Source organism: Larus michahellis, chromosome 4 (genome assembly GCF_964199755.1).
Source record: "Larus michahellis chromosome 4, bLarMic1.1, whole genome shotgun sequence".
NCBI lineage: Eukaryota > Metazoa > Chordata > Aves > Charadriiformes > Laridae > Larus > Larus michahellis.
The window spans coordinates 14,599,469-14,625,649 of record NC_133899.1 but is presented as its reverse complement, the minus strand read 5'-3'; the positions used below and the strand labels follow the sequence as shown (position 1 = coordinate 14,625,649).

Below are 26,181 nucleotides of genomic sequence, written 5' to 3'. Positions count from 1 at the left end.
TTTTTAAGATCCAAGAAACGAAGCAAAATACGAAAACAGAGCAGATGGGTACCAAGGCTATTCGTAACTACTGTAGCTTTAGCACTACATTCCTGAAGAAAAATACATTGGTTCCTGAGGTTAGGGCAGCAGGTTGGTGCACGGGTGCCCCTTGCCCCATAAACTTCAGTTACATACTTCAGAGATCAGGAGAAATGGTGCCAGCCGGAGGGCTCCAGGGAAGTGCACACACAAGGCCCAGGCCCCGAAATGACATGGGGGAAAGCTGAAGATACGGCTGTCATGTGCAGTGCTCCTCAGCCGCAACGCTGGTTCATACATCGCCCCTACTCGGGGCAGACAGTCCCTGCCTCAGCCCCGCCGCCATCGCCATCCCCTTCCCTCAGCCCCTTCCCGCCTCCGCGCGCGGCGGTTACGGCGCGAGCGCCCCCTGCCGCGCCGCGCGGGAACTGGGTCAGGCGCCCGAAGTGGGCCGAGGGGGCGGGGTCGCGCCTGCCGAAGGGCGAAGGGGGCGGGCCAGCTCCTCCCGCGTCGCGGCGTGGTGACGCGGGGGCGTCTTGCGTGTGACGTCGCGGCGGCTTTCGTCCTGCTCCCGGTCTCGCCCTCGCCGCCCCTCGGCCTGTTCCGGCCTGCGCCCGCCGCCCGCTGCCGCCATGGCGAATGTGGCCGACACGAAGCTCTACGACATCCTGGGGGTGCCGCCCGGGGCCTCCGACAACGAGCTCAAGAAGGTGCGGGGCAGGGGCGGCGGCCGGCGCCCGGGGAGACTGGGCAGCAGCGCGGTGGGGTGGGGGGGCGGGCGCCAGCCTTGGCCTTGCGGAGCGGCTGAGGCGGGGGGCGGTCGGTTTCAGGGCCGGCAGGGGGAGCGGAGCTGAGGGTAAGGCCGCGGGGAGCGTGGTCTGAAGGCGGCGGCCCGCGCGACTGAGGCCTGCGGGGGGGGAGGGCGCGGCGCCGGCCGCCCGGTGCCGCCTCAGCCCGCCGGGGTAGGCCGCGCCGCGGGGCCGCTGGGGCCTGGCTTGCGGGCAGGCGCCGAGGGAGCGGGGTAGGCCGCGGGTAGGGCCCAGGGGGGCGGCGGGTGGAGGGAACAGCAGCGGGGCCCGGCCGTGCTCCCCGTGTGCCCGGCCCGGCGGCGCAGGGACTCTGCTCGTCTCGCCCCCGCAGCGTCGCGTCCCTCCCGCGCGGCAGAGCCGTGTGCGCCGCCGATGAAAGGCTTTTTGGGTGAAAAAAATCCTCGTGACGGACCAGTAGATTCTAACTGGTGCCATTGTCCGCCCCACGTGTAGGCCTTAGTAAGGGTTCGTTTTCCTTACATATTTGATCCCTCCCAGGCCGAAAGCGACAAGGTAAGGTAAACAAAGAAACGAGGTGAAAACTTGGAGCCCGGTCATCGGTGTAACAGTTCGCTACATCCATTTCGTCCTGTAGCCTGTAAACCACTTTTTTTGTAAAAGGACTTGATGACCACTTACACGTGAGGGAGGATAATTAACTAGACAGTTTACTAGCAGTGACCTGCTTCCGCTGATGGGTGGTGCTGGTATTAACAACTATGCGTTACCCATCATGCATGTGGTAGCCTAATTTGTGCAGGGATAGGCAATTGCAGTGTTGAAATAGTGTTAGAGGTGGAAGGCATGCGGTGAGAAGATAGTGCTGTATACTGAACGCAATCAAGTAGCATTTTTTTTTCCTTACTGAATTCTTTTCAAGGTATCTATGTCCTGCGAGAATGAAAGACAGACAGCAGTTTCCACTCAGATAACATGGGCTGCTCAATATTAGTTGCTATGGATTAGACTTGTCATGGAATGTGAAGTTTCCAACTGCCTGCAACAGCAAGAAATTCATCTATATCTTATTGTCACTGAGAGGTCACGTGGATGCTTTATTCATCTGATATTTTAACCTTTGTAACAGTTTAGGAAAATGAAAACAAATAGGTAGTAGCTTAGTCAAAAGGTGCTGAGAGAAGAGGCTTTAACACTGATTACTTAAATTAACTTTTATTGAAATTATAATATGGTACCAGCGTAGACCTTGATTCTGGATCTGTTTCTGATTAAATAAAGAATGGCAGCTTCCTTTTGGATCATAGGTAATATTAAGAATTGCTCTAAACTGGAATGCTCTTATCAGCAAAGACATGAGGGCTCTCTTTTTAAAGATCACAAGGCAAGCTCATTTTTTTCTGATTAGATAATGCTATGTAGGTTTTCAGTTTAGTGTTCTGTCTGCTTTTTTTCTTGGCTAGACTCCTTAAAATATGTGGAGAAAATCCTTTATTATTACAGAATACGTAGGTTTGTGGAAGATTATGGTTTGTTACTGATGGGTAATTCATCCTGTAAGACCAAGGTTTTTTCTTCTTCCTGTGGTTTAGAATATTTGGCGTGTAATATCAATGTTCCATTTTTGTTTCATTAGTTCTTTATCAAACTTTATTTCTTGATTGCATGCAGAAATACGGAGTATTTAAAGATAATCAGTAAAGAGAAGTACCTCTGCAGATACAAAAAAAATCTTACTTGTCCTAGTACAAAATATAAAGTTGTGGTGTCTGTAAAGCTTTGTGTGTGAAGCTATAAAGTTCTCTTAATGTTGTAGTTCTAAAGAGTTAGTTTAGATCCTCAGTTCTACAGAAACAGAGCTTTTGAAAAATCTACTCTAAGAACCAGTATTTCAGTTGTTTGCAGTTGCATTACTGTAGCTTTTTTTAGATGTATAATTAAAAAAATAAAAAGGCCTGCATACCATGTAATTTATTAATATCTGTCCCCTAATTATTACTGGGAAGTGGTTGAGGTGGAGTGGACGAAGAGTTGAGGTCTTTACTGTCAAAAAGTCAAATTGTGGGGAAAAGGCTCTGCCTGTCCTATTACTTGCTTATAGCCTAAAGTGTAAGCAAAACAGGTCAAGTACTGCTGTAGAAAAAGTGATGGTCCTGGAAGTCAAAGTACTGGTCAAAAAAAAGCATTCTGAAAAAAATCTTCTGGAGATATGGCTGTACTTATTCCTCATTCTGGTTTAGAACAATGAAGTTAAATAAAAGGAATAATCTGTAAATTTCTGCACATGTAACTCATATACTTAAAGTGAGATGAAATCTTCCATTATTGATAGGTAAGGAAGAATAAAAGGGTTATTGTGAGGATGACCGATAGAGTGAATGAGAAGCTGAGGCAGCCATTTTGTTGTTAATATGTTGCTGTGATTGAGGTGAAAGACAAATGGGTTGAAACTTAAACGCTCATATTGTAGGTTTTGAGTGAGTTCTGTAGAGTAAGTAATTTTAATGAAAGTCCAATGTGATTCTTCCTGTAAGTTAATGAAGATAAGCAGGAAAACTAGTTCTAGCTATTGTGTGCTATAGTTGTGTTTAAATCCAAGTGTAGTTAATTTATGCATATAGCAATGTCAGAATTTTTTCACCATTTCAATGTATGAGTAATTTCAAAACACTCATTTTCTCACTTTGCTTTTTTAGGATTTCCTTTCTTCCTGAAGATACCACTTGAGTTTCTCAGAAGAGAACTGATTAATCAAACTTTAAACTAATTTTGTACCTCTTTCAACTAGGCATACAGAAAACTGGCCAAGGAGTACCATCCTGATAAGAATCCAAATGCAGGGGATAAAGTAAGACCTTTTTTTTTTTTTTTTTAATTCCTGAAGTTTGATATTACAGTAGAATCTAAGGGACTAAATACATGTAGTGGAGGCTTGCTGTTACAAGTTGTTCAAAAATAATAACTGTGAGAGGGAACCCTGTCTTGTCTACTTCTTCCCAATCTCAAAATCTATGAGTGTACCTTGTGAATAAATGCAGCAGTTGGCTGAGTCAAATTGGTTGAGAAAGTAATGCTGAGGGAAAAACTGCCTCTCTTCATCTGCCGAAATGATGTCAACTGGCATGTCACCTACATAGGTATTTGAAAAAGGTGGAGTCAGTTTTCCAAATTTTTCCAATGTGGAAAAATATACGTGTGGAGGTTCTTGAAACTGCTGCAGCATAAAACAAATTGCATATGTGGGAAGGTTGAAGTAGATTTATTATGTTAATAGCAATTAAAAAAATGTCAATTAAGTTGACTCAGCTGATTCCGTTTAACTGAACTGAAGTTCTAATGGTTGCTTGGAGGTGAGCAGAGATGACTATGAAAATATATTCACTTGTTTTGAGGACAAACACATTAATATGCATTTTAATAAGTTGCTCAATTGTTAGTGTATTTTAAGTGCCTAAAGATATCTTGAAGTCTTTGCCATTAGCATGTAGCTGGATTTTTTTTTTTTTTTTTTTTGCCTGTTGGCTACTGCAGTATTGCATACTTGGGGGTTTTCTTCTTTGGTAGGATTTTTTTTGTTTCTTTGTAAGAAAACTGTCTTTTGCTAGGCACAGTAAAGAACAGAGTCAGTGAAGCTTTTCAATAAACTGTCATATTTTATGATAAGACGTAACACAGCTATGCCCAAATCTGACTGTTAAGTCTTGCATATTAGAACAAGCTGTTGTGTAGCTCCTTACTTGGTTGTTCATGCTGGCCAAGAAACAGTAGTAAAATGCTCCCTTGAATTTCTGAATTGTCATGCACTGTTTTGACTCTGTTCCTCTTCTAGTTCAAAGAAATAAGCTTTGCCTATGAAGTATTGTCAAATCCAGAGAAACGTGAGTTATATGATAGATATGGAGAACAGGGTCTTCGAGAAGGTAGCGGTGGAAGCAGTGGAATGGACGATATTTTCTCCCATATCTTTGGTGGTGGATTGTTCAATTTCATGGGTGGTCAGAGTAGAAGTCGTAATGGTAGAAGAAGAGGAGAAGATATGATGCATCCACTCAAGTGAGTATCTTGATACTGTAACTTGTACTTTCAAGCTTTCCTTATCAGTACTTGACTCTGCTAGTTTATATTCTTGATATGCTTCTCAGCTGAGACATTCTGCAGTCTGCATCTACTTTTCAGAGCTATGTGTAGCCCAGAAGGCAGTTATCTTGAGTTACTCTTCATGATTGGTTAATCTTATAAACTACCTAATACTTTGCTTTGCCTGTTTATTAGCCTGTATGTACTTTGTTAGCATTATTTTCCTTGGTTTTGCTCCATAATGACCTGTTTGGAAGTTCTAATCTGAAAAAGCATTCAACAGCTCATTAGCTGGATTCTTGGGGAAGCAGAGGTACTAAGGCTCTGGAAAGACTTAAGTTGACTTGCCTTCATAGCATAATACCAGCTGGAACTAAAGTTGAACTGCATAATTAATGGAAAAGTGTGTGTGGCAGGTTTGTTTCTTGTTTGTTTGGGTTTTTTAAGCCATGCTTGAATATCACATCTAATTGTGTTTTTTAGATCTCTGCTTGCAGCATGACTGGCTTTTTGGCTGCTGAGCAGGTCCTTTCTAAGTTCTTAAGCTGCATCTTTCCTGTGGCTGGCTAAACCATGCTTAGTAAAGTCTACATGCTTTCTTAGTTTGGTAGCCAGTACTGCATGCTGTGTTATTAATTAGCTTTGGTTTTGTTGTTATTTGTAAACACTGATGCCAGGCAACGTTTTCTCAATACCCTGAGTTGAAATTTCAATCCACTAACAAACCCTTTTAGGAGAAATACTAAATGTGTTCATAAACCTTTATCAATATATGAAGGTTATTGGAGTTTGACTGTATATTCAAGAGCTTCTAAAAAAAAAAAAAGATTGGAACATGAACATGTCTAAAGAATTAAGTCGCCTTGGGGACATGCTAACCCCTCCCCTCTAAACTGTTATTGGGAGTTGTCAACATGGATTCACCAAGGGGAAATCATGCTTGACCGATCTAATAGCCTTCCATGATGGCACGACTGGCTGGTTAGATGAAGGGAGAGCAGTGGATGTTGTTTATGTCGACTTTAGCAAGGCTTTTGACGCCGTCTCCCACAACATCTTCATAGGGAAGCTTAGGAAGCGTGGGTTACATGAGTGGACAGTGGGGTGGATTGAGAACAGGCTGAATGGCAGGGCTCAGAGAGTTATGATCAGTGGCGCGGAGTCTAGTTGGAGGCCTGTATCTAGTGGTGTTCCCCAGGGGTACTAGGTCCAGTCTTATTCAAAATGTTTGTCAGTGACCTGGGTGAGAGGGCGTAGTGTACCCTCAGCAAAGCAAAGAGTGTACCTCCCAAAACTGTGAGGAGTGGCTGATACACCAGAAGGCTGTGCTGCTATTCAGTGAGACCTGGACAGGCTAGAGAGTTGGGCAGAGAGGAACCTAATGAAGTTCAACAAAGGCAAGTGTAGGGTCCTGCACCTGGGGAGGAATAACCCCATGTACCAGTACAGGTTAGGGGTTGACCTGCTGGAAAGCAGCTCTGTGGAGAAGGACCTGGGAGTCCTGGTGGACAGGAAGTTGACCATGAACCAGCAATGTGCCCTTGTGGCCAAGAAGGCCAATGGTATCCTGGGGCACATCAAAAAGAGTGTGTCCAGACGGTCAAGGGAGGTCATCCTCCCCCTCTACTTTGCCCTGGTGAGACCACATCTGGAGTACTGTGTCCAGTTCTGGGCTCCCCAGTTCAAGAAAGTCAAGGAATTACTGGAGAGAGTCCAGTGGAGGGCTGTGAAGATGATCAGCAGACTGGAGCATCTCTTATGATGAAAGGCTGAGAGACCAAGGTCTCTTAGCTTGGAGAAGAGAAGACTGAGTGGGGATCTCATCAGTGCTTATAAATATCTAAAGGGCAGGTGTCAAAAGGATGGAGCTAGACTCTTTTCAGTGGTGCCCAGCGACAGGACAAGGGGCAACAGGGACAAACTGGAATACAGGAGATTCCATCTCAACATAAAGGAAAAACTGCTTTGCTTTGAGTGTGCCAGAGCGCTGGAACAGGCTGCCCAGAGAGGTTGTGGAGTCTCCTTCTCTGGAGATACTCAAAACCTGCCTGGAGGTGATCCTGTCGAACCTGCTTTAGGTGAACCTGCTTTGGCGGGGGCAGGTCGGAGTAGAAGATCTCCAGAGGTCCCTTACAACCCCTCCCGTTTTGTGATTCTGTGATCTCTTGTGGAAAGCCCAATAGAGTTATAAGTATTCTGTATGTAATCTTGTGTATGCGTGCTATAAATATTGTCAGGATTGTCTAGAGAGGTTTGTTTCTCACGTGCCTGGTAGAACCAAAAAAAATTAATTATCTATGACTATGTAATAAACCCTAAAATGCCAGAACAGCTTGTTCCTTGTTGAGAAACACAAGCAATCCTAGCTGGTTTCTTTTGATTAAATTACAGCTTTTCTCTGAAACTATGTTCAGGATTACATGTTTATATTCTTATGTGTGGAAGAGTTTTTAATGACTCCTTGTGAAAGCTAAAATGGTGCTTTAAAATCTTAGTTTAATGGAGATTTAGTCTTTTTTCGAAGATCTGTTTTTCTTTAATTTATCCTAGGCAAGTATTTTAATTACATGGGGAAAGTAAGTTGTTAAATGATAACCCAGGAGAAATGCTTTATTTTGTAGAGTCTCTTTAGAAGATCTGTATAATGGAAAGACAACTAAACTACAACTTAGCAAGAATGTCCTTTGTAGTGCATGTAATGGGTAAGTTGCTTATATTTTTGAGTTCTCTACTTGCTTTGTTGGCGTATAGTGTAATGAAGCATCTCCTATGTCAGATCTGTATCAGTATTTGACTTTCTGGAGCCTGCTTTCAGACTAGAAAATTGTTGAACTTGAATGATACTGTTGATGGAACTGGAACTATTCAAAGGCTTTGTTTGGGGGGAAGCGGGGAGCAAAGAACCTAATTATAATTGGCAGTGTAATTAGGCATGTTAACCTACTGATGTAGGGGTTTTTTTTTTTTGTCATATGTTTCTGAAAAACTTGCCATTCATGCAACCGGTGCTTTCTATTCTAGGCAGGGAGGGAAGGCTGGAGCCGTTCAGAAATGTAATGCTTGCCGGGGTAGAGGTGTACGTATCATGATCAGACAGCTGGCTCCTGGCATGGTTCAGCAGATGCAGTCTGTATGCTCTGACTGCAATGGAGAAGGTAGGCCAAGCTATTCTGTGTTACTAAATGCATTTAGTTGGATTCCACCTCCTGGTTAAATCTCAGGAGGAACTTATCCAGGACAGTTTTGCTCCCATCCAGTCGGTTGGGTCTCAATCTGATGTCAACGTGAAGAAGTCACTTTACTCAGAACAGCAGCAAGATTTACAGGGTTTAATGTGCTGAAAAGCAGCCTGGAAGCTTGAACAGTAGGGATTGATTATTTTTTTTAAAACACTTAGATGTGAATATTACTTATTGGTATTACTCTTGTGTTAAAGTAAAAAACAATATTTTGTTGTTTCAGGAGCTTTTTGTCTCTTTTGCAGTCTCCTAATGTCCAAGGATAGGTTTATGTTAAAAATGGAAACCTAAAGTTGGGTTTTAACTTCTGCAAATCAAGAAGATGCTTTTTGCTGAATTGTGCGTGTTTGGGGGGAACAAGTTCAGCACGTGGTCTGCACTTCATGCAGTTCCTTTTTAGATCTGCCATTTGCAGAGTACTAATGTTATCTTGTGGATGATTTGTTCTTCACAATACTCAGAAATTACAAAGAGTTGTATTTTGTGACTAGTCAAAACATTTCATAAATGATGTTGTCTGTGAACATCTTGTTTTCACAGTTTACATACCTAACCTACATATTTAGCAGTTTCAACTGCATCATTATGTTACGCTTTGTTTCACAAAAAGGTGGTTTAAGCTGGCAAGTTTAATGTGTTAAGCCAAGTGCATCTGCTTGTGGCACTTAAAGCGGTATTGGAAATAAGTATTGAAATTGTACAGTGGATGTGGCCTAATAGTTTGGTGCCTCTATACAAAGACAATAGCTTACTTGAAAAATAAAGATGATGTAGAACAGAGAATTTAAGCTGTTTTGGCTAGTTGTCCTTCAGTTTGCTGGGAGAAGTAATTGCCTTGCTAGAGGCAACAGACAATGTGAAAAACTATTCATTTTCAGTGTGTAAAGTGAAATCCCTTATGTGTCAGAAAATGTTAGATCCTTTCTGTGGGAAAACCTATATATTACTCTTGCATGAAATTCTGATTTCACCAGCTATCTTCCCCTCATTTGTATGCAAGACTCTGTAGTTCTACTGGCTGCATTTACATAGTACTTGGTTGTGGTGGTATACTGCAAAATGTGGCTGTCAGTGACCAGAACTCAGTAATCCTTTTTTCACTCCTGTTAACAGAAGTGGAACTAAGCTTCCTAAATTCATTGAAATAGTTTGAAATTTGTATTCTGACTTTTAAGGGAGGGGAGACACTTCAGTTTGGTTTTAGCTTCATCCTTTCTCTTATAGCTGTCATCCTCCAGTGTAACAAGGAATTGAGAAGTAGGCTGTCTTTTTTTAAGAGTAGTAAGTTGAGTGGTAAGGATACTGGAGTCAAATTAAGATTTAAGGAACACTAGAAGCTACGGATAGAGTCTTGTTTTGCTTTCTGTAAAGCACCCTCGCCTTTCAAAATCCTTGATAAGACAGCTTGGAAAGTTACGTGTATCTTTTTTTTTTTTTTCTCTCCTCCTCTTTCAGCTATGGTAAATGGAGCTTGGCTTTCTTCTTGTGAGGAATTTATAAAGCAACATCTAAATCAGTAGTTGTGTTGCATGTATTCTTCAGCCTACTTTAAAATAGTTTCCCTTCAGAATCAGGTGGAATTAGAGGAAATCTGTGAACTCAAAATTTGTCTTTCTTTAGGTGAAGTAATTAATGAAAAAGACCGCTGTAAAAAATGTGAAGGGAAGAAGGTGATCAAGGAGGTAAAAATACTTGAAGTCCATGTAGACAAAGGCATGAAACATGGGCAAAGAATTACATTCAGTGGAGAAGCAGATCAGGCTCCAGGTGTGGAACCAGGTGATATTGTCCTCTTACTCCAAGAAAAGGAGAATGAGGTAATGCTTTTGAGTTTATATTTTAAATGCCTTTTACCTTAGTCTTTAATATTTAAGTGATAGAGATGGCCGTTCATTTTAAAGTAATTCACATAGTTGCAGCTCTGGGAGAGATGGTGAATAGCTTTTAATAGATTTATAGCGAGTAACATGTCTTTCATGGTAAGCCAGAAAAAACTTTGCAAGTCTGTAGCCAGAGGACATGTGGATTCTGGTGCTTCCTAGTACTAATAAAAGGTAGCTTTCTTAGGTAAGCTCAGGCTGACTTTGGTACGCAGTGAAGAGCCATTCAGGATGTTAACTTCAATCTGCTTTGCTTGTGACACTAATAAAATGCTAGGTGCTGCTTTTTTTCAATGTCTTGTGACATGGCACGGAACTCCTATTAAAGTCCCCAGATGGTGCTTTCTATCTATGCTACTGTGGTTGTGGAAATGTAACACAGAATGCTGATGTTACCGATTCATTTAACGGAACAAAAAAGCCTATGATTATTTTATACTAGTTTGCTAGGGCTTATGCTTACTGTGTTCTGGAGTTGCACTTTTGAATTAAATATTGCAATCTGTTTCTTTCTGTGTTAAAATTCCTGTAGGGCAGAGTTGAGGTGATTGCTTTTTTTTTTTTAATGCTTTTGTTTAGAAAGGCCGGGTATTACTATGATGAAATAAGAAATAGTTTGTGTGTTATACTCTGGAAAAAATGTTGAATGGAGTAGTGGTGGTGGGAAGTTCTGTTGTGACACAAAGAATAGCATTGGGTACAAATTTAAATTTCAGTCACATATTTAGAATATAATGTTGGTTATCTGAAAATTGGGTACGTTAGGTAAGCTTTTCGAAGCTCTGTCAAGGACTGCTAATTTGTCAATCAGTTTTGCATAGCTCTTTGCACATTCTTCTTTAGTCTGTGATACTGGTTGAAATGTCGCATCACAGTTGATTTTTTTTTTTTTTGACTACAATAAGGGAGAAACAGTCTGTAAGCTTACAGAACAGATGTGCATGATGGAATCAAATTACAGATGTTGGATGCCACTTCTCTCTTAGTCTTCTAGTGAACTACATTTAGTTTTATCGTATTAATAATTCTGAAAAATACTGTACCTTGTGTCCTAGTAAGCAAAAGTAGACTGACTTTTGGTGAAGCTTTTAGTGTTCTTAAAAATTCCCTTGAGGTGGGAGTCATGGTTCTGCCAGTGGATAAAGCTTACATGTAATCTGATTTAAGAATCCTGAGTGATATGGCTTAAAGATCAATTATGACAGCTGTGGACTAATTGCTCAAAGCCCTGCTGTAAATAAAGTTAGCCAAAGCAGATATGTGATGACTAGTTAAATGTTGAGAAATAAAGATGGAGTTTTTGTACTCCAGTGCAGGGGAAGTAGTGTCAAACTGTCCTAAGTTTTGTGTATTGGTTGCATGTGTAGAAGATCTTGGGGGTAAGAGCGTTCTGGTTTAATTTGAACTGTACATCATAGTATATAGTATGGCCTGCCTTATCTTAGATGACACTTCCATCAGGCACAAATTTTCCAAGCATGTTAAGCTATTTGAATTAATAGAATCAAGTTAACTTTGTACAAAGGCTGTTGCTCTGAAATTGAATTTTAAGAATAGATAATGAATTCTAAATAATGAGTCTTGTGGAGATGTGATTGTAGGCCTAGAAAAGGCATCTCCTGTTTTTGTTTAGGTGTTCCAGCGGGATGGGAATGACTTGCATATGACGCACAAGATTGGACTTGTTGAAGCACTGTGTGGATTTCAGTTCACATTTAAGCACCTTGATGGACGTCAAATTGTGGTTAAATATCCTCCTGGAAAAGTAATTGAACCAGGTAAGCTTGAACTGGTAAGGACTTCTTTGACTGTGCTTTTGTGATTCTTGAACACTTAGTCCCATTATTGTTGTCCTGTTACCTGAACCTGGGCTAGAGAAATGAAGAGAATTGTACAGAGAAAGATTTGTTCTGAAGTAGCACTCTCCAGCTCACCTCTCTTTGAATTACAGGTTGTGTTCGCGTAGTCAGAGGTGAAGGAATGCCACAGTACCGCAATCCTTTTGAGAAGGGGGATCTTTACATTAAGTTTGATGTTCAGTTTCCTGAAAATAACTGGATTAGCCCAGAAAAGCTTTCAGTAAGTAGTTTTTCCAAGCATAAATGTGGTGGTCTTATTTGACAGTGTATGCAAAGCGTGTGTGTTGACCTCACGTGCTTGCTTTCAGTGCTTAAATGTAGATGCAAGTACAGTTGTTCTTTTAATGTTGTTTATGAGCAACATGTAACTTGAAAATACCCACTGGAATATGAATTTATGGAAACTGTATTTAAGAGCTGTGCAGATGTTGGGCAGATGAGGAAGAAGAATCTTCCTGCTGCTGTGTGATTAGTTTTCAGAGTGCAACTGTACTTACTGATTGCACCTTTGGTTGATGATATGTAGAGCTGTTGGTTCTCTTTAAGTGGTGTCTTCCCGTTGATACAAATACTTTGGATACTTTTAAATGAGTATGCACTTCAGAGTTTACATCAGCTTAAGACTTCTAAACCAAACCTGCTCTGAGGGAGCCTTAAAGTTGTAGGAAACTGCTTGCTTTATTTAGCAGTTGTAGATGCAGTACTGAATACACTTCTCTCTTTGGGGCAGGAACTTGAAGATCTTCTGCCAGCTAGACCAGAATTTCCCAATGTAATTGGTGATGCAGAAGAGGTAGATCTTCAGGAATTTGATACCACTCGTGGTTCAGGTGGTGGCCAGAGACGTGAAGCTTATAATGATAGTTCTGATGAAGAAAGCAGCCATCATGGACCTGGGGTACAGTGTGCCCATCAGTAAACCTTTGTCTAAAAAGTTGCACAAGGATTTTCTTTCAAATTTTGCCTGACTTGTTTTCAACAATCCAGCTGGATTGTATACATAATCCAGACGAACCAATGGACATCTATTGCTGTATGTGTAACTTTTAAATTGGTCTATAGTATCTACAGAGTGTAATTTAAACTAACCACAAGCTTACATCTTCATTTTGACTGTGTAGCAGAATAAAGCACTTGAAAGGAAGACGAGACTCTTTTTCACATGGGTTTTAAGTTTGTCCTCGTATCTGTGCTTGATTTTTACCAGTTTTGTGTAGATTTTAAGTTTCATATTTTAAATTCAAATTCTACATTGTAAAGTTTGTGTACAATTTGTCCTGAGGCTTGGTATTTGGCTGCACCTGCATAAGCTGCTACAAGTAGAATAAAGAATTTCATAGCCTGTATCTATCATCTAGATGCATGGTAAATGGGCTTTGCACATAATGGGTTTAGAGCTGACTGGGAACAATGGAAGACTAAATTAGAAGTGGTTGTAAGTTTTTTTTTCTACCATCTTGTGAACGGTTTCTGAAATTAAATAAAAGCAGTTGGTGTATAATATATTTCTTTTGCCTTGTAACTCTTACTTTTCTAGTGGCTTTAACTATTCTGTGTAGGAAAGAGACTATGTAGATGGTAGACACTTTATAAACACAGGGAGGCTGAAGCTGCTTTCAGACTAGGTTGCAGTTAATAACTTTGGTGTGCCACGTATTAAAGTTTTTTTCTTAAAATGAGATATGACTAAATGGGCACGGGGAAGGCTGCAGCCATGTCCCCTTTGTAGGAAGAAAACACAAGGATATCTGAGTTCAATCAGAAAATAACAAAACCTTTTAAATAAAGATGATTAAATCCCAAAATAATGGTGCCTTTCTCTTAGGCTTGGAGTCCTATCCAAAGCCTGATTCAGCCTGACTTCCTAGCAAAATGTTTCCTTTTTTTTTTTTTTTTTTAAGTTCTTCATAAAAATGAATATTATGCCTGGCACCTTGTGGTTGCATTAACACAGTTTGTAAAGAAATTAAGATTGGTATTGTACTAGACAAACATTTTTGACCTGGAAACATACTAAATGTAGATGGTTTTACTACTTTTCCAGTAGTTTGCACTTTCTGTTTTAGCTATTAAGACATTAAATTTTCCAGCTTCAGTTCTGTTCCTTTTTATATGCTTGTAATTGGTGAAAATACAGCAACAAAGCAGAAGTGTGACCTTAAATAATTATCAGGTGCAGTTAGTTATCTAAGCATTTTTTGTTACAATGTTAAGGAAATGTGCATGAGGCTTGGTTGGTATGCTGCTTCTCTATAGCGAGGTTTCTCTCCCTGCTGAAGCCAGGAAGTTGAAAGATGCCTCTACTTTTCTTTACAAATCTGAAGTGTGACTTGTTTAATTATTGCTGAGGTAGTTGTTGATACTTTACCAGTGAGGTTGGATGGACAAACTCCAAGGGTTTCCATGTGCTTGGGTAGGCATTGGCATTTGAGTATTGCTGAACATCCTTGTTATAGACTCTCAAACTGAAGTAAGAATAAATACTGTTTGACCTGTATTTCAGTATTGACTTCTTATGCTGTGGCATTCTCATCTAGTGAATCTTTATTTTCATTTATTAAAAGTTGAAGTTGCTTTTCATGAAGCTGTGGTTACATACTGATCCTTTCTCTGACTAATTTTCAAAGAAGTCAGTTGTCCCACCCTGAAATGCTTAAATAATTAAAATGCCTGTCTTCTGCTTTTAAGTAGCAGCTTTAGGACTTAAATCCTTGGAAAACAGATGATGTACTCTAAACTTTTTATCTTCTTACTTTCAAATTGCTTTTTTCGTGGGGGTGGGGTGGTAAAAGTTACCATGAATCCGTTCTTCTATCCCCCCTCAAAAAAGCAATGCTAGCATGCTGAAGTGGAGGGGAAGTTGATCAGTGGCTGTAGTGCGAGTTAGTCTAGTTCTGTTTCAGTCCTGAGATTGTGTTAATTTAGGTTCCTGACAGTAGCATCTTTCAGTGAGTGGTGACTTCTTCAGAGTTGCCCTTGTTATATGTATCTCCTGCTTTACGAAGTTGTAGCATAGAAAACCTTTGCATAAATTCACAGTCTACACTGCCTTGGTTTCAATATTTAAGTTGCAAGTAATACACTACTACAGTTACTAGTGCTTTAGTAGTTTACTGATGGAGTTCAATGTTTAACATAATATTAATGCTTTAACAGGGCTAATGTGACTTTCCTATGAATAATCAAATAAACATTACAGTGTTCTCAGTAATAAAGAGCTGCAAGTTAAGTACTGATGTTAGAGGTGGCATTACAAACAACAGAATATTCTGTATGTTGGGGGAGGAAGAAAATATGACCACATATCAGAACTGTATTAGAACCATTTTTTTAGTTGACACTTTTCCTATATCTTTAATATTGGCCTCAAAGCTGAAAGGAAAAAAAACCCTCAGGAAGTCTTGTCTAGCTTATTTTGTGACACATCTATTTCTGCACATAGAGGGACTAAAATTAACCTAAAGTTGACTCCCAGGGAAAGTCTTATCTGTCCCTTTGAGTGTGTTTAATTTACCACAGCGTTTGCAGTGAATATTTAGTCACAAGGTACTAAGAGTGGTGTGGTTCTTGCTCACAGAGAAGATGAGCCTATGTTCTTCTCAAAAGAAGTTAATCACTGGAAGAAAGATTACTGCTGTTTGAAAAAGAATGAATCTGTTAATATGCAGCTATTTCTCAGCCCTCTAAATGGGAAGTAAGAGGAAAACTGTAGTGTAGTTATTAACCCATAACCTTCTGCACTAGCCTTAGGCTCATGCAAGGATGAAGTTAAAACAATCACTGTAAAAGAGGTGTGGGGCATTTAATTGTATGCCTCTCTTGGCACACTTAAAAAGAACATTGTAGCTATAAAGGGACTTCTGGAGGCTTGCTAGCTTGGTGACAATTCATAAGAATGACTTCAGTTGACTGAAGAGTCCTTGTGCTTCATTACAGTGTATATCCTGTGAATTTGCATCAGGGCCCAGAAACACTTTCCCAGCTCTTAGGAGCAGCCTTTTAGTCACAGAAAAAAGCTAATCTCTAAATTGCAACTCAGAAAATACTTTAACAAGAGTAGACTGGATTAAACAGTAGCAACTATTTTTGTAATATGGCTACCACCATACCCAAACCCCAAGTGAGATGCACAAGAAAGGTGTGTTGGCCTGTCTTGCAAAGCATGCCTAACACTATACCTTTTCCAAAAATTCAAAAAACTGCAGGTTTCAATACTGCATTTCAATTTTGCTTACCTTAGTAAGCAGTTAAATCATTTATGTTGAAATGTCAGTTTTTCTGCAATAATCAAAAGCTTATACCACGTTGATGTGATACTCTTAGCAATTTAATGGAGGTTAAACTACTGAGTTACAGAACTAACTATTCATGAACGTTCTGTAAATTTCATGTATAATCTGAATGAGACAATTATTCCTGTATTTTTTGGTTACCAAATCAGAGTGTAGTTTTAATCCACTTTTGATAGTGTTTTAGCTTCATGTTGTTTATCAGTTTTGTCTGCCATGCCTTGGAAGGCTTTCTTTTTTCCTTATTTGAAACTTGACTGCTGGATTGGCATCTTCACCTGGAAAGATGTTAAAAGCCTTTCATACAAGAGTACATAAGTACTAGAAAAATAGGGTTGACACCACAAGTTACAGTAAGTCTGGGTTACTACACGTTACCTTGCCCATAACTGTCATGTCACAGCACAAGACAAGAAGTAAGTTTTATTCCAGTGTCAGATTCATATATGCCACTACAGAACTACAGCTACATGCCTTAAAATGCTATTTGAGAAATTAAAAATTTGCACTTCAGCTTAATTTTAAGAGTTAGATGCAAGGAGACTGACACTGGGAAGACAAAACGTAAGTGGAAAACTAACACTACATTCTGCTTGTGGCATGCATGGAAGGATGCCATTAAAAAGCTCTACACTCATAAATATTACATACAAGAAAACCCCACCGCACACACCTTAAAGAGTCCTATTTACAATATCAGAGTTAAAAGCTTACTTCCTACATACAGTCTCGTACTGTTCATTTTACTGCATACTGAGGTGAGGTGTTAACTAAGCCCTTTTTATAAAAAGAGTTGGAAAAGTAGAATTATGTCCTTCTGTTTTTGTATCCTTCACAGGGATAACAAGAATTTAATAATACACATGACAGCGTAAGCTTTTATATAAAAAAACATTTACTAGACAGTATACAGCTTTATTAAGACATTATAGGCATTCTGTAAAGACTTCAGAGGCAGCAAGAGCTGTCATGAAAATTCTTTAGTCAGAAGACAGTTCCATTAACTCAGTTTAGCTGATGCCTTTCCACATAGTACAGTCAGCTCGCTCTAAGGAGGGGGGAAAAATTCATGTTAGTTCAAGCTATCCAACAGAACTTGGAAGAAGAAAGAGTCACAGTTGCTAAAGCAACCTGTGAGCAAGCACTCCCCCATTCCTTACCAACGGAGGCAGGTCCATGTTACCACATACAACACAGTTTTCAGACCTTTAGTTTAACTCATATAGCTGCGTTCGAGTCTAAATACCTGCAAGACTGTAAACTCACTAATGTTTCTATTTCTAGTGCTGCACATCACTTCATCCAAAAGCCCAGGCACTCTCAGAGAAGTCAGCCACTATGTGCTACAGAGTTTTGTTCAACTTCATTCTACTTAAAAACAATTTACTTCCCTGAACCAAAGGTAAGGCAGTTACTATTCAACTGCAGCAGAGAATAACAGGAGTATAGTTCCTACTCGGCAAGGGAGAGAGAATAATAGGGAGATTATAACAAGAATTGAAACTTAGCTGTAAGCTTTGTAAGCCTCTGTGAATGAGGCAGAGAATGGCAGTTTGCTCACATGGCAGGAGAGACACCAGAGCAATCTAGAAGGAAGAGTTTATGCTTCTGTTGTCCCACTGCCAAACTGCACATGCTTATTTAAGAGCAGTTACTTTTACACATTATCTATGTGCAGCAGTTCTCCCCCCCACCACCCTATTCCTACAGCCAATTTAGGCTTAACCTCAGAAGAGTTAAAGCACTTAGAATTTGCATTCACAACAGTCTCTCACATGAAAACCTGAGATAAGGTGTCTGAAGTAAGCCTACTAGTTTAAGCTTACCACCAAGTTATGAATATGCTGTACTGTATCTTGATTTAGTAGTTGCACATCAATGTTATGGAGGTCTCCACCAGCCGTACAAAGTGTCTAAATATGAAAAGAAACCATTTTAAGATAAAAAAAAATCCCACTATTCTGAAAGTTCTCGCTTGCATGGCCAGTTGTTTTTTTTTTTTTGTTTATTTTGTGGGTTTTTTTCCACTGCAAAACTTTAGTAACCATTTTTCCTTTTGTTTAGCAGCGACTCATTTAGGAATAGCAAGAGCTATCACTATCACACTAGTCACAGTTTGTCAACTACTCTAAGATTAATTTTTTTTTTTTTAAAAAAAAAAAAACAAGCAAAAGTTTGATACCTGTCCATCAGCCAGGGGAATGTTTACAAACGGAACAGTTTTATCCTGGGGTACTGATTTACTTCGTAGTAACATGCCTTGAACTCTTCCACGGGTAGGTAGAGTTCTTGAGACAGGCTGCTGTAGTCCAGCACTAGAACAGAATAAAAATGTTGCTCCGAGGTTAACTTCCTATGCTCTGCAGGAAATTTTCAGGCATGAAACAAATGCAAGTAGTAGAAAACATACCTAATAGAAAGGCAGTCATATTTAAGTTTTTCCAGTTCTGCCAGAAGACTACGGGAAATACAATCAGCAGCAGCATTTACTAGCACCACTAGGTGACATTTTATGACCCTGAAACACTGCATTAGCCTTCTAAGCCTGTGTTGCAGGCCAGTGAGCAAGGTGACATTTGGACCACTCGGTAACAAGAACATCCTCTCTCCAATATCAACAGTGAATGCTTATAGTTTTGGAAAGATGAAACTTCATGCCTCAGCACTTAAGATGTGTGCTGTGTCTGTCTGCTAGAGGGAGATACCAAGAAACACCAAAGCTGCTGGCTTTCAGAGGCACAGGGCACGTCTTAGAAAATTCCTAAGCTTCTTTCATGGTACAGTTGTTCTTATTCCACTCCACAAATGTAAGATTTGGGTATCTTCTGCAGGGAAACAAGCCTCTAAAACTTATAGCAGGCCAAGGTAAAATTAAGCCACTTGCTGGTTTCATGACCCAATTAAGTTTTTGGGTTTTTCCACCCCCTCACTTCAGCTGATGATTTCTGCCAAAACCAAACTCTGTAACATATGGCGAAAGATATTAACCAAAAACCTTAACTGTTGAATATGTAAAAAAAATTGTCAATTTATTTGGCTGTGCTTCTTTGGGCGTTTGGTTTTGGGTTGGATTTTTTTTTTTTTTTTTTTTTTTTTTTTTTTTTTTTACAAAAACCACAAAAACAGCAGTATTGGTGACATTTTAAATCGAGCTTGGGCTCTGAAAGTTAGTTTAAGCTCTAAGCTATACCTTTAAACTACAGTGGGTGGGAGTAGAATTTATACTCTAAATCTGTTGTTTGGTTGGGGTTTTTTTTGGTTTGTTTTTTTTGTTTTTTTTTTTAACTGGTTAAGTTATGACATCAAATCCTGGACCTCAATGACAACCTAAGTTAACACTCGCAATCAAAGCAGGAGGTGCAACTGGTTCACATCACCACTACCAAATTTAGTGGCAGATCGTGAATATCTATTAAATCTAGATTAATGATGATAAATTAATATCTATATTGTGATGAATGTAGATATATAGTATCTCGGTATTTAACAAAATTATTTATTAAGAACAAGCCAAAAACCCCTTACCTTTTAGATAGCTTTGGCATGGCTTTGAGGTTTGTGGCACTGCAATCAGAAGCAAGAGACTTAACAGCCTCAGTCACACATACAGAAGAGTGAGCAGACCTAACAAAAAAAAAAATACAATAAGTGTAGTTGTTGGGAATTTTTTTTTTTTTTTATTTCCTCCTCATCTACTGTAGAGTTTTAGCTAGGATGAAGATAGACAGCCGGTGAATTACAGAATGTTGTCCATGACAGATGTAGTACATACACATGTGAAGAAGCCATGCTGAGGTAGACATGATATGATGGGACCTAACACCATAGGGGAATGAAAGGATGATACATGTTAGTAGATAAGAGGGCTGCAATACCCAAGTTGGGCATAATTAAGGGCACATGCACAGCTTTTGATTTGAGTGTGCAAGAATTTATTGGGAAGTTTCTTTTTCAGCAGGAATTAACTTTTCTAGATGACTTCTCAGGATATTTGTCCTGGGTGGTTGACCTGAATCCAGAGAACAACTTTTTCCAGTTTTGGATTTTAACTCAGTTCACAGAAGTATTGATGACAGAAGTTTACCTCACTCTTTCCTCTTGTCTCCCCTTTCACACACGCATTTTGGGAATACTATAAGGGCATGTGTTTTTATCCCAGTGTTCCTGTACTTGAATAAAAGCAACCTTCAAAGACTGAAAAGTTAAACTTCCCCAGGTAACGCAGCCTTCTATAGTTTGATTTTGTTGAGACAAAAATTCTATAATCCCAATTTAAGATGGCTAAGACTTTTTAAAGTTTCTTTTAGGCACATTAGACACTGATACATCATTTAAATTGCATTCCTCTGAAGACAGTTTGAATATATCAAAATAAGTGCCAGTGGGTACAAGTAGGCACACTGGAGCTGTAGGTATAGCAGGAGCTTCTCAAAAAAGTGTTCCTGCAGATATCCACCAACTTTTTAATTCATTATATCTTATAGTGAGACTTGAATTTGGTCCACCATGACTGTAAGTAGTTCTAAGGTGTTTTTACAAGTGTGCATTTTCCTGCTAAAGACACCTCCATTTCAGCTATGTATGAAGGCAAAATTATTGCCGAGCAATTCATTAGTCCTAACAGAGCAAAAAAGATGTTTTCCCTTACATACTCTTCTCCATGAAGTGTTGTTTGGAAACCTATACTGATTACATAGATCCAGAACTGTGCACCATTCAGTGAGAGAGATACAACAACATCCCTTCATCAGTCAGGGGTGCTTTTTTGTTCAAAGTTCACATCGCTACAGTGCATCTGGTTGAGGTTAGGAATACATTTGATAAAGATTTCTTCCATATTGTCCTCCAAACTTTATCTGAAAATAGTTTTATTCAGCATTCACGAGTTCAGGTGAGTTAAATAAGCTATCAAAGGTCAGTCTTACCTAGAAAGAGGCTTCAGTTTGCTATTTAAACCAGAGGCCAATGAAACCAATGACTTTGTTTTGGAAACCTGAAAGTATATATGTAAAACTGCAGTTAAAAGAAGTGGCATTTTAAGGCAAAATGATAGATATCACCAGGGAACAATACTGTAAGAATACCCTGTTGATAAAGAACAGTTAAGCCCCATAGAGCTGCCTTTTATATAGTTCTACATAAAATGGCAAATATGCATTCCAAAACAAGAGTTACATAATGCAAAAAACATTTTTTTCATACTGAAATTCTGTACAAACAACCACCTTTCTAATATACATCCTTCCAACTTGTAAGCCCTCTTATAATTAATGCCCATAACTCTGCATATAATCTTTTCATCTTTATTGTCATCTTGCTACATACTTCAGTGTCTGGCTGAGGCACTGCATTGCACAGACTGGAGGTGGTAAAATTAATACACCTGTGCTATTTTGTTTAGAGATCAAGGTGGACAAGGATGCACAATTCAAATACAGAAAAGAATGTATTAAAACATAAAGCTGATTTATTTTTTTTTAAGTTTCAACAGAAAAATGGTCCCTCAAACCATCAAGACTTATTAGCAAGTCAAGAGAGAATGAGTATTTGCAAGTCTGTGTGAATGAGTTATCAGAAGTGCAGACACCATATTTCATTATGAAATTAACTTACTATACAGTTTAGCCTTGCTTGACTTGAATTTAAAACAGCTGATTTTTCAAACAAACCACAGGCCATTGGCCTGCCCGGCCATGGATCTAGCAGGGTTCTGAGCAGGTCAGAACTGATTAAACCCTTATCTTGTTTGTTCAGAATAGACTTACTTTTTTAGATATTTTCGTTGCAGGAATATGCTTGGCATCTTCATATTCAACAATTGTGGTTACCTTAACTAGAAATATATTAGAAAGACAAGAAAAATAAAAATATCATTAAAAGCACAAAACACCACTTCAGACTGGTTTGTTTGAAGCCTATTTACCCACTGACAGCGATGTATCAGTTCTGCTATCTGATGGTCATTTGCCTGGAACAGAGTTCAAAGGAAACTATGTGTGTTTGTCACAGATGCTGTGACACACAGGACAGTTAAAAGACACTAGATAACCCTTCAACTCCCAGACAAAACAGAATTACATTTCAGTGGTAGTGTCCTTATTGCATATTTTGGTGCATGAAGAAATGGTATTTTCCTTACAAACCTCAATGGGCAGGAGGTCAAAAGGGGAACCAATGAGAGAACAGGGGTGACTTCCCTAGCGCTTCTGCTATACCATAAAGCACTGAGAAGTTGCTTAAATCTGTCTCTTGTCACCATTTTCAGTGATAAATCCAAATGGCAGGAACTCTTATCTCATGTTTTCAAGTACTTCAGCAGTAGCATAGTTCATGATCCTCCATGCTGAACGCTGACGGGACCTGTATGTTACACTTCTAGTTACACTTTTCCCTCTTGTATCCCTCAGGCTTAACATTCACTTTACAAATGCTCAGTTCAACCAATAAAAAAAAAAGAAAGTTTAAGAACCAAGCTATATATTAATGGATTGACTTGCCTTTTTTGCTGTTGGTCCTCACCAGTTTTGGATTTGGTACGTCTTCTAGAGAGCAGTCAGTCTAAAAAAAAAATGTTTATTCAACAAGGAAAAGTCAACAGATTTTGCCCAGTAAATGTATATCATCCTACAAAAGGCAGTGAACTAAAGCAAGTGAGAGAACTGGGATTGGCTAAACACCAGTTTATTTTTTTTCAGAAACATCTGGATTTCTGCCTGCAGATGACCCTAAAGCTTTAGGTAATGTTCATAACTGCACCATGGCTGGCTGGCTGGCCTTTTCATATCATCTTCTATTTGAACAGACAGCCAAACAAAACCATTGGTCTGAAGCGTTTACAGCAGGGAGAGAAGAATTCTATTCTGTAAACTATGATAAAATTTGAAGACACACACTTACCACCGCAGCAGCAAGAGCCACTTCCTCTCCTCCTTGCAAATCTGTAACTCAAGAAGGTATGGCTTGTTTATAGGCTATTTCTTGCATAATTATTATCTGCAGGTCCTTATCTTAAGGGCTATGAACCTGAATATATAATTCATGATTCCAGCTGCTTAAATAGTTAGGCTTAGCTAGCATATATGTTGCATTTAAACAAGATTAAAGTCTTGTAGGATAGTCACTCCTACAAAACAACAGGGAAAATCTCAGGCCATTTCAGCATGTTTATCTTTGAAAGGATACTAAGCATAGTCACACAGTGTATAACCTGAATTCAGAGAAGGAAAAACCCCATACATTGCACTCCTGAAAGCTAATGCTTTTAGGCAGAAGTTTTCAAGAAAGACTTTGAAATACATACTCAGCAAAGGCTTTACTGTAATCTCAAGTTCTTCAAGAGTTTTAAGTTTGATCTTTGTGCAGCCTCCGCAGTTTCCAGCTGCAAGGTAGATTCTAAAAACATCAGTTCTCACCAGAATATATATCTGATGCTGCCTGTACACCACATCTTAGATTGCTGCAAAAATGTGAGATTAAAAATTGAACTTGTTTGCTTATCACCGGTAAATGAATAGATGAGAAAGGCTCAGTAGTAAAAGACTTCAAATTAGCAGAAAGACAAAATAATCTCTGTGGCTAGGATGAACAGATTCACATGGAATGAAGTATTTAAGTTTTCACACACAGAAAATACCAGACTTGTAATTATTCCTTGTCTCTTCAGGCTTTAAATAAGATGACTTAGAGCACACCTAGAAGAAGGCTCCAGACGCTATACAGTGTTACCTACTAATTCTGTACCCTGTGTTACACAGCTCAGCCTACTTGAACAGGGTGCTTGCTGAGCATCTGTGCTCCGATACCACTGCTGCCTAGCTTAAAACATTCAGCAAAGTAAACTTTTTCACAAAAGTCACCAAGTTTCCAAATTTTCTCACAGTGGTCAGGGGCACATCATGCTGTAATGATGTCCACATCCCTGGCAAATACAAGGCCCTGCACACTTACTAAGCAAGTCTTTTCTTTTCATTTTCCTGATGGCAACTGGCATCTTCAGCAGCTCCACCGTAAGCGCCTTCTCGGCTGTTTGCAAAAGCGAATCAAGCTCTTTCTTCATTTCCTGGATGTTTTCCTTGGCTTTAAAACAAAAAACAGGCTTTTGCTGCCACAGCTGTTAGTCCTTCCCAGGTCGCCATCAGCCGCGCTCCCCGGGCTAAGGGCAAACGCGGCTCAGGCTGGCAGCCACAGGGGCCGCGCCTGGGACCAGCGGCGGGAGGGGAACGGCGGCCACCGCTCGCCATCGCGGGGCTCCCGCCGGGGCCCCCCCGTCCCAGAGCCTCTCCTCCCCGGGAGCTGCTGGCCTCCCCCCCTACCCCCTTGGGTCGCCGCCCCTGGGCCTACCCTGCTGGTCGAAGTCGCTGAGGAAGAGCGCGATGCGCTGATCCTTCTTCTCCTGAGAGAGGGCCCCGCGGTCGGGCTCCACGCCCGAGTCGGTGCTGCGCCGCTTGCCCGCGGGCTTCCTCAGCGACATGGCTGCTAGCCCACAGGACACAGGCCCGCTCCTCGCCCGGGAAGCTTTTGTAAGAGCGGGGGCTTCTCTCTCCCTCCCTCCTCCTCCGCCCCCGGGCCCGGGCGGACACACCCTGCGGGGCGGCGGGAGCGGGCGGTGCCGCCACCTGTGAGGGGACGGGGCGTCCCGGGAGGGCGCGGTCTGTGGGCGGGGCGGGGGGAGGGTCCCCCGGGGGCTCCCGGCCGCTCCTGTGAGGAGAGAGGGCGGGAAGGAGGTGCGGGGCAGCGGAGAGGTGGGAATCGGGGGTCCCCGGGGATGGGGACATAGCTGGGGCCCCGCGTCCTGACAGGAGCTGGGCGGGTTGCCGTGTACCCACACGCGCTGTGTCCTGGCGGCGCGACATTAATTGTGCTTTTTTGTTAATTGCTTTGAAGCGGCCGGTGGTGACCCGGGGGCAGGAGGAGCGGCGGAGGGGCAGGCGGCCGCTGCCATGGCGGGTGAGTGGTGAGCGGCGGCGGAGGGTGGCCCAGGCAGGCCCAGGGCCCGGGAAACCTTTTTGCTGTATAGGAGGGATCCTGAGACTTGGTTTTTTTAGCTGTTTTGCTGCTGTTGAGCGCGCAGAACATGCAGTGCTTCAAAGCTAGCGAAGTGATAACCTGCTCTGCCTGGTGCAGATGGTTACAGGTTGCGCAAATTCTCGTCAGGTGAAGAGAGTATTTATTAAGCATGTAAGAATGTGGAACATTAGAAAGGCGTGACTACGTGAAGTATTGAATGTATAAAAACATTCAAAGCCATATACTTAAAAGTAGAATTCCTAGCAGAAACATTATCTTACACACATCCAAATAAAAAAATCGCACCAGAGGTGTGAATATCTCAGGTTTTGTACAAAGGACCAAACCTGTATTCTTTACTGACCTTTTCCTGTGTAAAAAGGAATTTAGATAATGCTTTAAAACACTAGAGGTTTTCACACAGTGTATGTAGTTGATGTTGCAAGCTCTCTGAAGTTAGTAGCTTTTTCCGTGTGACGTGCGTCTGGCGCAGTATCCTTATCTACTGATCCAGATGGGACAGCCCACGTCACTCAGAAAAAAAAGCTGTAAAAAATCTGACTGACAATTCATAATATAACCATTTTATATCATGTTCGTAAAACAAACAACCCACTCCCCCAAAAAAACAGGTAAATGTTGCTACTCCAGGAAACATTCAAATACCTGATACAAAGAAGAGAATAGCCTGCTTTTGCTTTTTTTTTTTAGTGGTGCTGGCATACGCATATATGTTTTGGGAAGCAGGACTATCTTCCCTTTTCCTAAACTTCATTTTCTTTTCAATTACCAAACAAAACCCACTAAAGTCATTCTGCAAAAAGACAAGATTGTGTTGCTCTGTAAGTTTAATCTTATACAAGCCATTTAAGAAGTCTTTTAAAAAGGAAAACAACTGACAAACGCCTCACCAAAGCTTTCAGGCCACAGTTGATCAGCCTTAACTGACTGATTGATCTTCTCTATGAAGACAGAAGTCTGGTTTGTTTAACTTCTGGTTACAACTCCTTACATAAAAAGATATAATTAATTATGAGCATGAA

At 40.6% G+C, this 26,181-nt stretch overlaps 2 protein-coding genes and 1 long non-coding RNA gene across 5 annotated transcripts in view; 2 read left to right on the top strand and 1 right to left on the bottom strand.

Annotated features, from left to right (window-relative positions):
- Nucleotides 1-460: 460 nt before the first annotated feature.
- DNAJA2 (DnaJ heat shock protein family (Hsp40) member A2) lies at nt 461-13,348 on the top strand. The gene is made up of 9 exons (XM_074583047.1): nt 461-731; nt 3,577-3,636; nt 4,618-4,841; nt 7,487-7,567; nt 7,887-8,020; nt 9,725-9,921; nt 11,618-11,762; nt 11,936-12,063; nt 12,574-13,348. The coding sequence occupies exons 1-9, from the start codon at nt 654-656 to the stop codon at nt 12,760-12,762; spliced, it is 1,236 nt and encodes a 411-aa protein (XP_074439148.1). The 5' UTR covers nt 461-653; the 3' UTR covers nt 12,763-13,348.
- Nucleotides 13,349-16,251: 2,903 nt separating this feature from the next.
- On the bottom strand, nt 16,252-24,773 carry LOC141741895 (borealin-2-like). Of its 3 annotated transcripts, none has more exons than XM_074583050.1 (10): nt 24,473-24,735; nt 24,080-24,208; nt 23,030-23,076; nt 22,630-22,690; nt 21,898-21,965; nt 21,058-21,125; nt 19,658-19,756; nt 18,315-18,447; nt 17,959-18,045; nt 16,252-16,410 (listed from the first exon to the last, which is right to left on the bottom strand). In XM_074583050.1, exons 1-10 carry the CDS (start codon nt 24,600-24,602, stop codon nt 16,375-16,377), a joined length of 858 nt encoding a protein of 285 aa, XP_074439151.1. In that variant the 5' UTR covers nt 24,603-24,735; the 3' UTR covers nt 16,252-16,374. The 3 variants fall into 3 exon arrangements, with proteins under 3 accessions (XP_074439151.1, XP_074439149.1, XP_074439150.1); XM_074583048.1 differs by lacking the exon at nt 16,252-16,410 and adding an exon at nt 16,486-17,180 and having other exon boundaries at nt 24,473-24,773; XM_074583049.1 differs by lacking the exon at nt 16,252-16,410 and adding an exon at nt 16,987-17,180 and having other exon boundaries at nt 23,030-23,070; nt 24,473-24,771.
- The window catches only part of LOC141741898 (uncharacterized), a 6,913-nt gene continuing 5,260 nt past the window's right edge, over nt 24,529-26,181 (top strand). The window contains exons 1-2 of the long non-coding RNA XR_012586515.1: nt 24,529-24,651; nt 25,016-25,078. This is a non-coding gene — a long non-coding RNA (uncharacterized LOC141741898). The remainder of the gene's footprint in view (nt 24,652-25,015; nt 25,079-26,181) is intronic.